At 37.2% G+C, this 13175-nt stretch overlaps 1 protein-coding gene across 2 annotated transcripts in view; it reads right to left on the bottom strand.

The window, feature by feature from the left end:
* LOC122495760 (MDM2 binding protein) overlaps positions 1-13175 on the bottom strand; it is an 83280-nt gene that overhangs the window by 1757 nt on the left and 68348 nt on the right. For both annotated transcript variants that reach the window (XM_043601672.1, XM_043601673.1), the window contains 3 exons: positions 6054-6320; positions 3700-3949; positions 3023-3136 (listed from right to left, as the gene is read on the bottom strand). In XM_043601672.1, the coding sequence (XP_043457607.1) occupies positions 3023-3136; positions 3700-3949; positions 6054-6320 (631 nt within the window). The remainder of the gene's footprint in view (positions 1-3022; positions 3137-3699; positions 3950-6053; positions 6321-13175) is intronic.

Here is a 13175-nt window from a genome sequence, read left to right as displayed (position 1 = left end):
GAAATATTACCAAAAAAAAAAAAATCAAAGTAAAAGATTATAATTAGCTCTACCCTGAAGTATCAAGATACTTTAACATCTGTAACAACAGGAAAATACATATAAATATATATAAGTGTACTATATATATATATTATATATATATATAAATCTATGTCATTCTAACCTCATATTCGCAGCAGCACTGACCAAATCTAAGCTTCATCTTTGACTATGAGTATCCACTAATGCTTTGGTACTCAGGAAATGAATATACAGCATTTGTATTTATTTTTTAGATAAAATCTCTTTTTTCTCTTCTTTTCGTTTATTTCATTCTACAAAAAAGAGGGAATGACTCTTTGTTGGCAGGAAAGGAAACTGAAATCTCTTGACTTTAAAAAAATAGGATTATATCAAATTAGATTACAAAGTCAAAAAAAAAATGTATTAAAAAAAAAAAAAAAAAAAGCAGTCCTCTGCTGTACCTCTAAGTTATGCTTCCCAGAAGACAGATGGCCACTTTCGGTTCTTTTAGCTGTTTCTCTTATTTATACCTTCAGGTTTCTGAATAATATGCTTATGCTGCTACTTTTTGATTTAGGAATTAGAGGCAATGAACACTGTTATGGGTTCAGGTAGTAGGTTCAGGTGTCTGAATCCTGCCAGCCCCTCCCCTTCCTCTCAATAACTGTTGGGCCACATTTTTTATTAATAAATAGTGTGTTTGCATTATTATACCTCCGTGAATACAGTTCAGTCTTGAGCTAAGTATGTATTATAATTATCCTCTCGTGTAGCATTTTGTCTATCCTGTAGCTAAATTACATTTGCTTAGTTTCCCATGTGTGTAATTCTAGGTACCCCCCCCCCGCCCCCCACCAAATGCTGCAATAGACTGATTCAACGTACAAACAGCAAAGTTGTTTCAAATACTCAAATACACTGGATAATCTCAGTTAAGGCTTTATAAAAATCTGATTTTTATTCTTATTCTTATTTTTTCACCTGGCAATCTTTCTCCCAAAATCTGCTCTGATTTGGTCTAACTGCTCCTTAGGTCAGCTCTTGGTTTTCAACTCAGTCCCTTCTTCTGCTAAACTTCATCCTCTTTGCAGATGCTTTGAAGCACCTTCTGCTCCCCTATGTTCATCTGTTGAGTTCCTCAAAGTCCATATATCAGTGAAAGCATATATTTGTCTTCCTCTGACTGACTTATTTCACTTAGCATAATACCCTCTAGTTCCATCCACGTTGTTGCAAATGGCAAGATTTCATTCCTTTTCATTGTCTAGTAGTATTCCATTATATATACACACCCCATCTTCTTTACCCATTCATCAGTCAATGGACATTTGGGTTCTTTACATAATTTAGCTACTGTTGATGGTGCTGCTATAAACATTGGGGTACATGTGCCCCTTCAAATCAGCATTTTTGTATCCTTTGGATAAATTCCTAGTAGTGCAACTGCTAGGGTGTAAAGTAGTTCTATTTTTAGTTTTTTGAGGAACCTCCCATTTTCTTATCCTATGTGTCCTGATTTTATCATTTGATTCTAATTTCTGGTAAATTTCTTCATCTCAACTGTTCAGCCTTTCTGTTGGATTGATTTTATCACATTTTTAATTTCAAGAAGCTTTCATGTTCTATACAGTTTCTGGAAACAGCATCCTGTTCTAGTTTTACGGATGCAATTATCTTCTCTCTGAGAGAATTTTAGTTTTTATGAAGTTTTCTACAGCTTTCTGCTCCTTACGAGTTCCCTTCATTCCTTTACATTTTGGTATCTCTTTACTGGAAAACCCTCAAAAGTCTGCTAATCCTTGGAGGCCCAATCATATTTAAAAATGAGATATAAAATTATATTGGAAGCTCTGTCTGGAGGCGTTACAAAGTAGGGTTATTAGGAGACCAGCTGGTTTTTTCCTTGTGGCCTTTAAATCTTTTTTCTCCAGAGACTACTGTCTGCACTGTCACAGAGCTGGGGGGGAGAGTACGTGCAGTGTACCGTGAAGTTACCCCTGTGGCAGAAGGACCTGTAGAGCAAGGTTCCCCAGTTCCCTTTGTAGATCTTTGCTCAATCCCCTTATCTTCCACCTGGCACCACGCTCCTTTCCTCCATGATACTTGGTGTCTTCAAACCTTGAGCACCTCGGAGACCTGCCACATGAAGTGGTTTGTTCCTCACTGGTGCTCCGCGGGGCACGGGCTTCTCCATGATACCATGCTTCTGTGGGCTCTGTCTTGTTCAACAACGTACTAACCATACTTCTACACCTTTTTTCTCTCTTTGTTTCTTTGTTTTTGTACTTTAATGCCATCTTTCTTGAGAGATTTTAAAAAGAAGGCGAATTAAATGCACATGGTCAATCTGTAGTTTTAACCAGGAACTCACGCACAACTCTGATTTGAGTCCGAAACTCTAAAAACTGGAGATAATCCGACAGCATCCAAGTTTCACAGAAGCATCATCTGCGTGGCTGATCTGTCCAATGTCTTACAACTAGCTGACAGTGGATCCAAAATTAGGAACAGGGTGTTCTGACACTCATTCCAGTTGCCTTTTTCACTCTATACTAAAATTACTAATTAAACATGTTTTAAAGCTTTAAAGTCAAAGACTTGTTAGGGAGATACTGAGGATACCAGTTAAAATGTAGTTTTCTATATATGAAGACAAAACTCAATATAAAATATTTTGGCTGCAATTTTTCTCTCTCTCTCTCTCTTTTTTTTTTTAAAGAGAGAGAGGAGAGGGGCAGAGGGAGAGAGACAGGGTCCTAAGTAGGCTCCAAGCTCAGTGTGAAGCCCAACATGAGGCTCGATCCCACAACCATGAGATCATGACCTGAGCCAAAATCAAGAGTTGGACCCTCAATGGACTGAGCCACCCAGGTACCCACTGGCTCCAGTTTTTCTATCTCACTTAAAAAAAAAAAAAAAAAAAAAAAATCTGGTAACAAGTGATAAGCTAAAATGTACTTTGTCAAATAGGAATATCAGGACCTCAATTTTGCTGTTATGAGAGAAGACACTGTACCTTTAGATAGAACTTGGAGATCTCAAAGAGACGTTGGCTGCATGCAGTGAAACATCCATGAGCTTCAGTAATGCTGTGTTTCTTCAGGGTTTCCGTAACTACTTCTTTCAGTATCTTGAATAGAACATAACATATGACTAATATTTCTTGGAAAAGGTACAAATGTATTGCTTCTTTAGATTTGTGTGAATTACACACTCCTGTAACTCTGTGAAAGATAAGTTTATCAAGACAAAACAACTGGGAAAAAAAAGAGGTCTGGAATATTTATATGGTCACACATATCATAAGATATCTGTCAGGAATAAATGACTGGAGTATATTAAGAGGAATTCACATCATGAATTCTCAAAATCTGAGTGTAAAGGCTACATACAGTAGAGATGTACATAAGTGTATTTATTTTTTATTATGGAACATTTCAAACACTGAAAAGTAGAACATTTTATAATGAATCCTTATTTCAATATATCAGTTTCAATAAGGATCAATTTGTGGCTAATTTCATTTATACCTCTGCCCACTTATCCATCATCTTTCTTATGTTGGATTATTTTAAAGTACATTACAGATACCATGTTATTCCATTCATAAAATTTTTAGACATACATTTTAAATGAACTAAGTACAGGAATTTCTTCCCATGTACAACTAAGAGACAGGAAAGAAATCTTTACCCGTGTGTGTTTCTGTGATCTTGATTCCTTAATTTGCCTTGATGTTTTTGATCCATGCACACTTTTTTGACCACAACTGGCTTTTGTAGTGACTTTTGAAGTTTCATTGCTAAGAACTGGAACAGATGGACAGGTCACAGATAATGATCGCTCTGCTCGTGGTTTTCTGGACGTCACTGCATGATGATGAGGATTAGTGCTGCCACTTGTCTGAGAAAGAAGAGAATCTGAACTTTCAGACTTCACAAGTCTATTGTGGAGAAATATATCAAAAACACAAATGAAGTGAATCAACAATGAGGCCCGTTTTCTGTCCTAAATGTGACAACTATATCCACTGAAACATAAACCTAAGAAAAGCAAACAAGATTTCTTGCTGCTACTGCCTTAAGTAACTGACAACTATACAGTTGCTTTCTTAGTTCTTCAAATGAGTGACTAAAACATACAAAGCAAGGAACAACAAACGAGAATTTCAGCTAGGAGGAAAAGCAGCGAGGAGTATGCTGTTGCCAGCCCTGTCAATTTACAACTTCTCACCTCAATCAGCTCTGGAACTCCAGGTGGTGATATTTGTCAATTTAATAATCAGCATAAGTACTTATGCTTTTCTATAAAGATAATTTTGACAAAGAAACCATAACCTATACTTATTGTACCCATGCAATTACCTGGGCAAAATAAGTGTTAAATACAAATGAAACTAAAATTGGATCATGGTTCCATCTCTCTAAAATGTTTAAATTTCCTTTTACAAGATAGGGTCTCATATCCTTCAATTCTGCTAACCCACAGACCACAGTGTTCTTTCTTTTCCAGAACACATATCTTATTATTAGTCTCAAGTCAGAATAAAAAACATTGCTACAAAATACAGTATAGGAAATGTTAACAGATTTGCTTTTTAGGTTTATCATGTATAAAAAGTACCATGAAAGAGCCAAAGCATAAGAGACTTAAAAACTGAGAACAAACTGAGGGTTGATGGGGGGTGGGAGGGAGGAGAGGGTGGGTGATGGGTATTGAGGAGGGCACCCTTTGGGATGAGCACTGGGTGTTGTATGGAAACCAATTTGTCAATAAATTTCATTAAAAAAAAATAAAAAAAATAAAAAATAAAAATAAAATTTGAGAAGTGAAAAAAAAAAAAGTACCATGAATTTATAAAGTCCTCATAAAAATAATTTAGTTATTACATGGGCATCTGAGTGGCTCAGTTGGTTAAGCATCTGACTTCAGGTCATGATCTCAAGGTTCGTGGGTTCCAGCCCCACATCGTATTCTGTGCTGACAGCTCAGAGCCTGGAGCCTGCTTCAGATTTTGCGTGTGTGTGTCTCTCTCTCTGCCCCTCCCCCTCTCATGCTCTGTCTCTCTCTCAAAAATAAATAACATTAGAAAAAATTTTTTAATTAAAAAAATGATAATTTGGTTATTCCATATCAGGGAAATAGTATTCTAATATTTCTAACTGCTCCAAAACAAAAAAGGATCTGAAAGTCTCACTTTAACATATTTCCTAATTTTTGAAAGATTTACATACATACGATAAAAATTTAAAGCTTGCTGTAGATGCCAAAGACCTAAATTTGACAAAGGTACTAAAGATCTACGAATTCAACAGAATTCAGAGTGTTTACGAAAACTTCTGTTCCAGTATTTGGACATTTTCCTTAGCTAGCAAAAAAAGGGTCTGGAAAAGTTTCGTATAATATTATGCAGTGTTTTAAGCTATATTTTACGTGAAACAGTGGAAGTCCCTGTTGAAGGGGCCGGGGCAGGCAGAAAGCAGTGGGAGGAGGCAGGCAGACAGTAGGAAAGCTGCCATCCCCAAACCCCCTCTTCCACAAAGCAGTTCTGCTGCTTCTGGGTAAGCTCTCGAGTGTTGCATGGCTTGACCACTTTAGGGTCCATCATGCTAACAGACTGTATATTAGCATAGAAAGCAAGAAATTCCAAGTCAAGTCTTTTTATAACTTACAAGCGTAAATACAACTGCTCACGATGAAAACAAAATTCTTGATATGAAGGAATTAATCTAAGATCTATGCAGAAAGCTACTTAAAAATTGGAAGGACTAATATGGCTCAGTCAGTTGAGCATCCAACTCTTCAGGTCGATTCTGGAGCTGCGGGATGGAGCTGAGCCCTGTGTCTGGCTCCACACTGAGTATGGAACTTGCTTGGGATCCTCTCTCTCTCTCTCTCTCCTCCCCCTCTCCCCCCCCCCCTCACACTCTTGCTCTCTGTCAAAAAAATTTTTAAAAATAAAAGTCAAATAAATAAATACATAAAAGAGTACTCTAGGCACTAACACTTTCTGTCAAGAGACTATTTTTATGTACTTAACATATCACCTTTTGGGGGGATAAAGGCAATTTAGATCTTTTGATCTCCTTTTCAATCGAGACACTTCAGTTCGGAGCTCACTTTGTGGAGCTTCTCCGTCAGGGATGCTTCCAGGCTCTGACAAGACTGCAGGTGATGGAAGAGGGCTCAACACCGTGGGCACCGGAAAACCCTCTCTGGTGCAGGTGGTCTGGGTTTCATAACGAATAAGACGAGACTGAAGTTCAGAAAATCCCCCGTCTCTTTCTAGTGCTTTTCGGTCATCCAAGCAATATCTGAACAAGAGAAAGACCATTAAAATCACAGTCTCCAGGACGGCAACGGTCTTCCCCTGCCAATTAGGAAACGGCGGAACATTCACTTGAAAACCTCTTACTTTAAATTCCTAATAATTGTTGAGCAAACGGCTGACTTCCCTCACAAGTTCAGTTTTTTCTAGTCTGCTAGATGACGTGGCAAAAGATTAAAAATTTTGAAGTACGATCTGATTCCTCTTTGACTATTTCTGGGCAACAGATTAAGCTAATCCTCTGGCTTATTTTCAAAATAATAGAGTTGCTGTCTTAATACTCTTTAAATCTCTACCAACCTCTGATTCCTCAGTATGGTTGATATGTAACAACACGAAATGCTGACTTTTGTTAGAAAGGGCAAGTTTATTTTCAACACAAAGATGAAAAGGGTATAAAGGTATTCTAACTGGCTCACCAAACACAGCTCAGAACATTTAAAATTTTTCTTTGAAACTCACTTCCCCCCTTTACTGCTGATTGACAGATTTTTCTTCAAACAACTTCAACTGTCCCTGTGCATCTGGTTTCTAGCCAAATCTGATTCAAGGAATCAATGAGAAGTTAGCTCAGTGAATGCTTCTGGACATAAAGAAATTACATGTTGTTAAGTACAACAAATAAGCATATCAGGAAAATCACCTATGAGGTATGCAGCCTTGGAATACTCTTTCTTCCCTTTCTCCCCTGCTACAGCTGCATCAGGGAAACACAAATGGCTTCACATACATGATGGGTGGACCATAAAAATTAAAACCTTTCTTTACAATCCATCCTCTTGGCTTATAAAATTCTAAGACGTTCCCTAAAATCAGAACTTTGGGTCCATAAGCTTTTTAGTTCAACTCCCAGGAAGTATATCATTACCCTAACATCTGATTGCCTGACAGAGGCTTTAAGGACTTTTTCTATCCCTTGTGACACTTTCACATTTGATTTTGAAGAGCCGGACTCCCTGGATTTATTTAAATCTGGCTCCACCACTGATTAGCTGTTTGGACTTGGCCAAATTGCTTAACTTTTATCTATGCTTCTGCTGCGTCATTTGCAAAATGAGATTGACACCAGTCATCTCCAAGAGCCACTGTGAGGATTCCTTGAACAGGAACATGTAAGCACTCAGAATCAGTGCCTAGAACATGCAAGCAAAGCAGTGAATAAATGTAGGCTGCTCTTGCTCCTATCATCGTCATCATCAGCAGCAGCAGCAGCAGCAGCAGGTTTACTTTCTACCACAGCAAACCTTACAGTGTGCTGATAATATGCAGCCTCGCCAGGATTTCAGACCCCGGTTGGTGAGTTCAGAACCTGACTTTAACCAATTTAGTGTAGTATCTTATGTAAGTTGGAAGAATCATCATGCCTGGGGATCGGTCAATCCATGGCTGACCATTAAAATCACCAGAAGAGCTTTTACGAGATAGATACCAGATCACATGCCCAGGTTTCTGATTTAACTGGTCTGGGGTGAAACCCAGTCATGCGCGTTTTTTCAAAAGCCGTCCAGGTGACTGTAAGGCATAGCTAGGACCGAAAATTTCTGATCTAACCCAGTAGTTTGCTTTCACAGGGGAGAGCACTGAGCCCCCAAGTCAGAATGTGAAATTGGGGGCCCAACGGGTCTCTCGGTTCTGTAACATCTTTCTCCAGTCTCTTGTTTAATAAAACACATTTCATTAAAAATCAGCAGTAACCCTAATGATCGCTGATGAGTCCTATTTCTATTCTGGGCAACCGACAGAATCTAGAACAAAATTAAGAACCATGAGTGTTAAGAAATGTTGTAGGCAAGAGGTAATGTAATGCCTGATGAGCCCAGAGAAAATTTTTGAGAAAAAAGATACAAATGAATATTTTTTTCTACTCTGAGATTTTAATTCTAACATGCAGATATTTTCCTTCCAGTTTTAACATCTCTTGATCACAGCTGTTCATAATGTCATTCCTTCAACTGAATTATGTGTACTGTGCCTGTGGACTGTGCCATTTAAAATGTCTTCAAATGATGATACAATGATCCGGTACTGAAACAAAAAGTACTTTGTAAATAAGAAAGGAACAGAAACAGAATAGCAGGGTGCACATTTGATATTAGTGAAGTGAATATTCAGAGTTGGATGAATGACTTACGCTTCTAATATTTTCTTGCAAAACCAAATGCTTTTATGCATCCAAAGAAAGAAAAATACCTCCAAGAAGACGAGGCTATTTTTGTTTGGTAACTACATAACAGGCAAGGTACTGCCTAGCACACACCAAGCAATGTCAATGAAGGCAGGAGAAACTGCCAGATCTCTTGGGGTAGATGAAAGAAATCTGAAAGCAACAGGAGGCTGGTGTGGCCAACTGTCACAGTTTGACAGCAGAGTTTAATTTGTTCTTAAAGAAAACAGTGCATCTTACAATCAGTGGTACCTAACACTCCAGGATAAAATAGGTGAAAAAGCAGACAAATGAGCCAACAGAGGATAGATTTCATTTTGCCTTAAGAAAACATCGATTTGTACTTGAATGGTTTATATGTATTTTTTCCAAATATTCCTTATGTCTCGGTATAGAAGAGCTCAAGGAGTCTAGAAGTTTATAGCAACATGAGAAAGAGAGAACTCTCCTTTCAGCTTCATGTTTACGTTAAAATTCCACTGGAATTTTGTCCCAAGCAGATACATTACCCATGTTGAATAGAATAGGCCCCCCACACTATATACCCAAATCTTCTGGATTCATTGTGCCCACCTCCTACAACAACTTCCTTAGTGTGATCTCCATGTCCTCAGATTAAGGACCACAAATGTAAAGGAAACTGAGTCACAGAAAGATTTGTTTGTTTATGGGGGTGGGTAGCTCCCTATTGCTCGTTTTAAAGTCCTCAACTTCTTACTTCAACTGTTTTTCCACACACAGACAAAAGTGCAATGTTATTGCATGTAACAGCATGTTGTTTTTGTAGTATTGCTTTCCATACATACACCAGCTTTTTTATCCATTGTACTGCCCTACCCCTAGGCTGTTTCCAATCTGGGGCCATTACGGATAAAACTGCTCTGTACCATCTTGTTCAAGTCTTCCTGTGGAGTTGTGATTTCTTTCTCTTAGGAAAATGCCTAGTGTTGAAACTGCTGAGCCATAGGATCTGAGTATGTTTAGTTTTATAACGAACCTGCCAGATCCTTCTCTGGAGTAGATCCATCATTTCATACCCCCGGCAGCAACGTATGACAGTTCTGATTGTTCCATATACTTGTCAATATTCATCAGTCTTCTTTAATGTTAGCCACTTTGGTGGCTGCACAGAATTTTATTTTATGGATATACTATAATGTATTGAACCAAGCCCCTACAGTTAGACATTTCCAATGTTTCTTGTTTTAAGTAACCTTGTGGAAAATACCCTTGCATAACAACTTTCAGTGTACATCACTTTTTTTTCCATTAGGCTAAATGAATCAACCTGATGTTATAAACATTTGCGTGGGTTTTGCTAAATTACTGAGCAGCCCTCCACACAGGGTGTAACAATTACACTTCTAGAAGCCGGCTTACTCCTTCCTGTTCCTTAACTACTACCGGGACTTTGTAAGTGAAAAGCACCCTCCCCGTTGTTTCTATTTACATTAAGGATGTCAATTGAAAAGCAAATAAAAGAAGAGTTGATAAAAACAATTTGCCATGTGTATCAGTCATTTGTATTTCCTCTTTGATAAACACATAGCTCAAGATTTTGCCAGCTTTTCCACAGGGGCATTTATTTTATTTTCTCACTGGTTTGAAAGCATTCTGTAACCACAAAAGAAAATACCTTCTCATTTATGTTCAACAATATTCTCCTCAGTTTAATCCTTACTTTAAGGATTTCTTTTGTTTCTGTTGATTACTGACGCCACTGTTTTAAAATTCGGAGACATTATTCTTTTCTTTTTTAGAAGAATGAATAAAAAAGTCTTCCCTGTATTTAGGACAGATGTTCCCCTACATTTTATGCTAGTTCTTTCCTTTCACAATTTTTCACTTTTAATTCTGAATACATCTGGGATTTATTTTGATATTTGGTGTGAATTAAGAATCATTTTAAATTAATTTATTTTTATTTGTGTATTTAATCATGTTCTCACTATTATCTACTGAATATTTCACTTTTTGCTCTCTGATTTGAAATTCTTCCTCTATTAGATCAAATTCCAATGTGTACTTGCTTTTTTCCTTGGACTTCCTATTTAGGTCTAGCTTTACAATAACATTTTCTGGTTATATGATAAAATGTATCTCATTCTTTAAATAAAAGGGAGGAGGCTTACCAGATAAATTAAAGAATTATTTCATCCAAAGGTTCAAGGTTAAGAATTATATTAAATATTTACATGTATTCCAGAAGAACTGATGCCTTTAGAATATGGAATCTGTGCATAGGGAAACAAGGATGTTTCCCCTCAGTAATCAACGTTGCTTTTAGGTCCCCTAATATAGAGTATTTGCAATTTTTTCCATTCTATATGTCTTGGAAAAATACTTCTAATATTTATGGTTTTATTTGCTATTTTGAATGAGATCTTTTTTTGGAGTGTTTAAAATGGGAAATGGTTGGTTGAGAGGTAAACTAGGCTTGTAAATGTTTCATCACTGGCCACTTTTCAAATTCTATCACTTCTAATAATTTTTCAGGTCTCTTCTCTGTCAAACAAAAAACAAAAACAAAAACTTCTTATGGTCTCCTTTTCAATACATACAACTTCTTTAACCTTTCTTGTTTTCCTTATTTTAATTGATTGGCCCAAACAATGGTTAAAACAGAAACATTCAGAACAATGGTTGACAGAGGAAAAAAAAACCAGTGAGGGCGGTATCTTTTTCTGGCACCTGGGGAGTTTAATTTTGATGCTTGAAAATAACTGGATATTTTGCCTCTAGTGTCAAACTTACATACATACTCTTTAAATGAAATAAATCTTATTCAAATATAGCATGGAACCTAAATATGCCTAGAATGACGTGTTGGGTAACCATCTGTATTTTCTCAGTTGTACCAACATCCTTCCAGTGTGTCTAAGCTAGAAACCCTAAAGAAATTCTTGTTATCTCCTTCCTTCTCATCCCCACCATCTACTTGGCCTAAAGTTCTTTAGAGAGCTTTAAGTTTGTAAATCTCCTTTCTATTTTCACTGCCCGGATAGTATTTTAGTCCTTCAACATCTCCTGCTTGAAATACTTCAACTCAATTTATCAAAAGCCAGTGAGATTTCTTCCAATGGCACAAACCCAAGCATATAACCTCATGCTTTAAAAATAAAAATAAAGGTTTCTTACTCCTCAAAAGTAAAGATCAACTTTCCTCCCATGTCACTAGTGACCTTCAGACGTCATGATTTGGTCTCATTACAGAACAATGTTTATCTCTCTTAGTCAGAAACAAAAATGTGGTTTCACTTCCTAGAATCTGTACCTCTGCACTTTGCTGCTACCCAGACATTGCCTTTTTTGTCAGGTAATCTCCCATTCATTCTTTAAAATTTAGTTCAGATTTCCTCTTTGAAATACTCTCAAATACTTCCTGCCATTTATTTCTTCCATCCACTCAGCAGACATCTGTATTTTAACACTACTTATATTCTACTAACTTTACGTGTTTTTTTTCTTTCTCCTCTACAGAGTATATGCTTCTTAGGGAAATAATTATCTTTTGTATCTTTAGCCCCTGAGTGAATGACCTTCAGAAAAGTATTTTTAAAGTTTATGTGAAATAAACATTAAGTTTACAAGCTGGGGCACCTGGCTGGCTTTGTCGGGTAAGCGCCCAACTTGGGCTCAGGTCATGATCCTCCGGTTCGTGGGCTCGAGCCCTGCATAGCTTGCATTGGGCTCTGCTGACAGCTCAGAGTCTGGAGCCTCTTTCGGTTTCCCTGCCTCCCTCTTTCTCTGCCCCTCTCCCACTCACTTGTCTCTCCCTTGCTCTCACACAAACATTGAAAGAAAAATAAAAAAAAAAAAAAATGATTAGATTGCCAATCAAAATAGCATGCTTCAGGTGATCACTGATAAAGTTGCTTCTTTTTTTTTTTAATTTTTTTTTCAACGTTTATTTTTTGGGGGACACAGAGAGACAGAGCATGAACGGGGGAGGGGCAGAGAGAGAGGGAGACACAGAATCAGAAACAGGCTCCAGGCTCTGAGCCATCAGCCCAGAGCCCGACACGGGGCTCGAAGACGCGGGGCTCGAACTCACGGGCCGCGAGATCGTGACCTGGCTGAAGTCGGACGCTTAACCGACTGCGCCACCCAGGCGCCCCGATAAAGTTGCTTCTTAAACGTTAAGGTAAAATCAAGTCCTTATTCACTTATGGAAAACCAATAGAAAATAAGTTTTGCTTTATGCACGTAAAATATTTTGCAAAATGAATCATCAAGGCTTGAAAATTTATCATAAAATATTTTACCATCATTATTCCAGTTCTTGTTCTTGTGAAAATGGTAGATGTGCACATTAGCTCAGAAACTTTTAATACCTTTATGCAAAAGAATCCTTTGAAATTGTATTCGGACTGGTCAATTAAAATACTATAAAAATTTATACACAATTAATGTGTTACAAATGGGAACACATTTCATCTAATAGTTACTGAGCAATTACAATGTAATTAGTGAACAGGGAATATTAATGTGACCACTAGTATAAATACACATTTATAACACAGGGACCACAATAATTTTGATTAAAATATCTGGTAATTAATAACAGAATGTTTAAATGCTATAAAAACTGATTAATCATCACACATAACTTTTTTTTTTATAATCGAAGGCAATTTCTTAATTTGTGTATGCACTGTTTTGCTTTATAACGCTTTT

Source organism: Prionailurus bengalensis, chromosome F2, assembly GCF_016509475.1.
Source record: "Prionailurus bengalensis isolate Pbe53 chromosome F2, Fcat_Pben_1.1_paternal_pri, whole genome shotgun sequence".
Taxonomy (NCBI): domain Eukaryota; kingdom Metazoa; phylum Chordata; class Mammalia; order Carnivora; family Felidae; genus Prionailurus; species Prionailurus bengalensis.
This window is presented reverse-complemented; position numbering and strand designations above follow the sequence as displayed.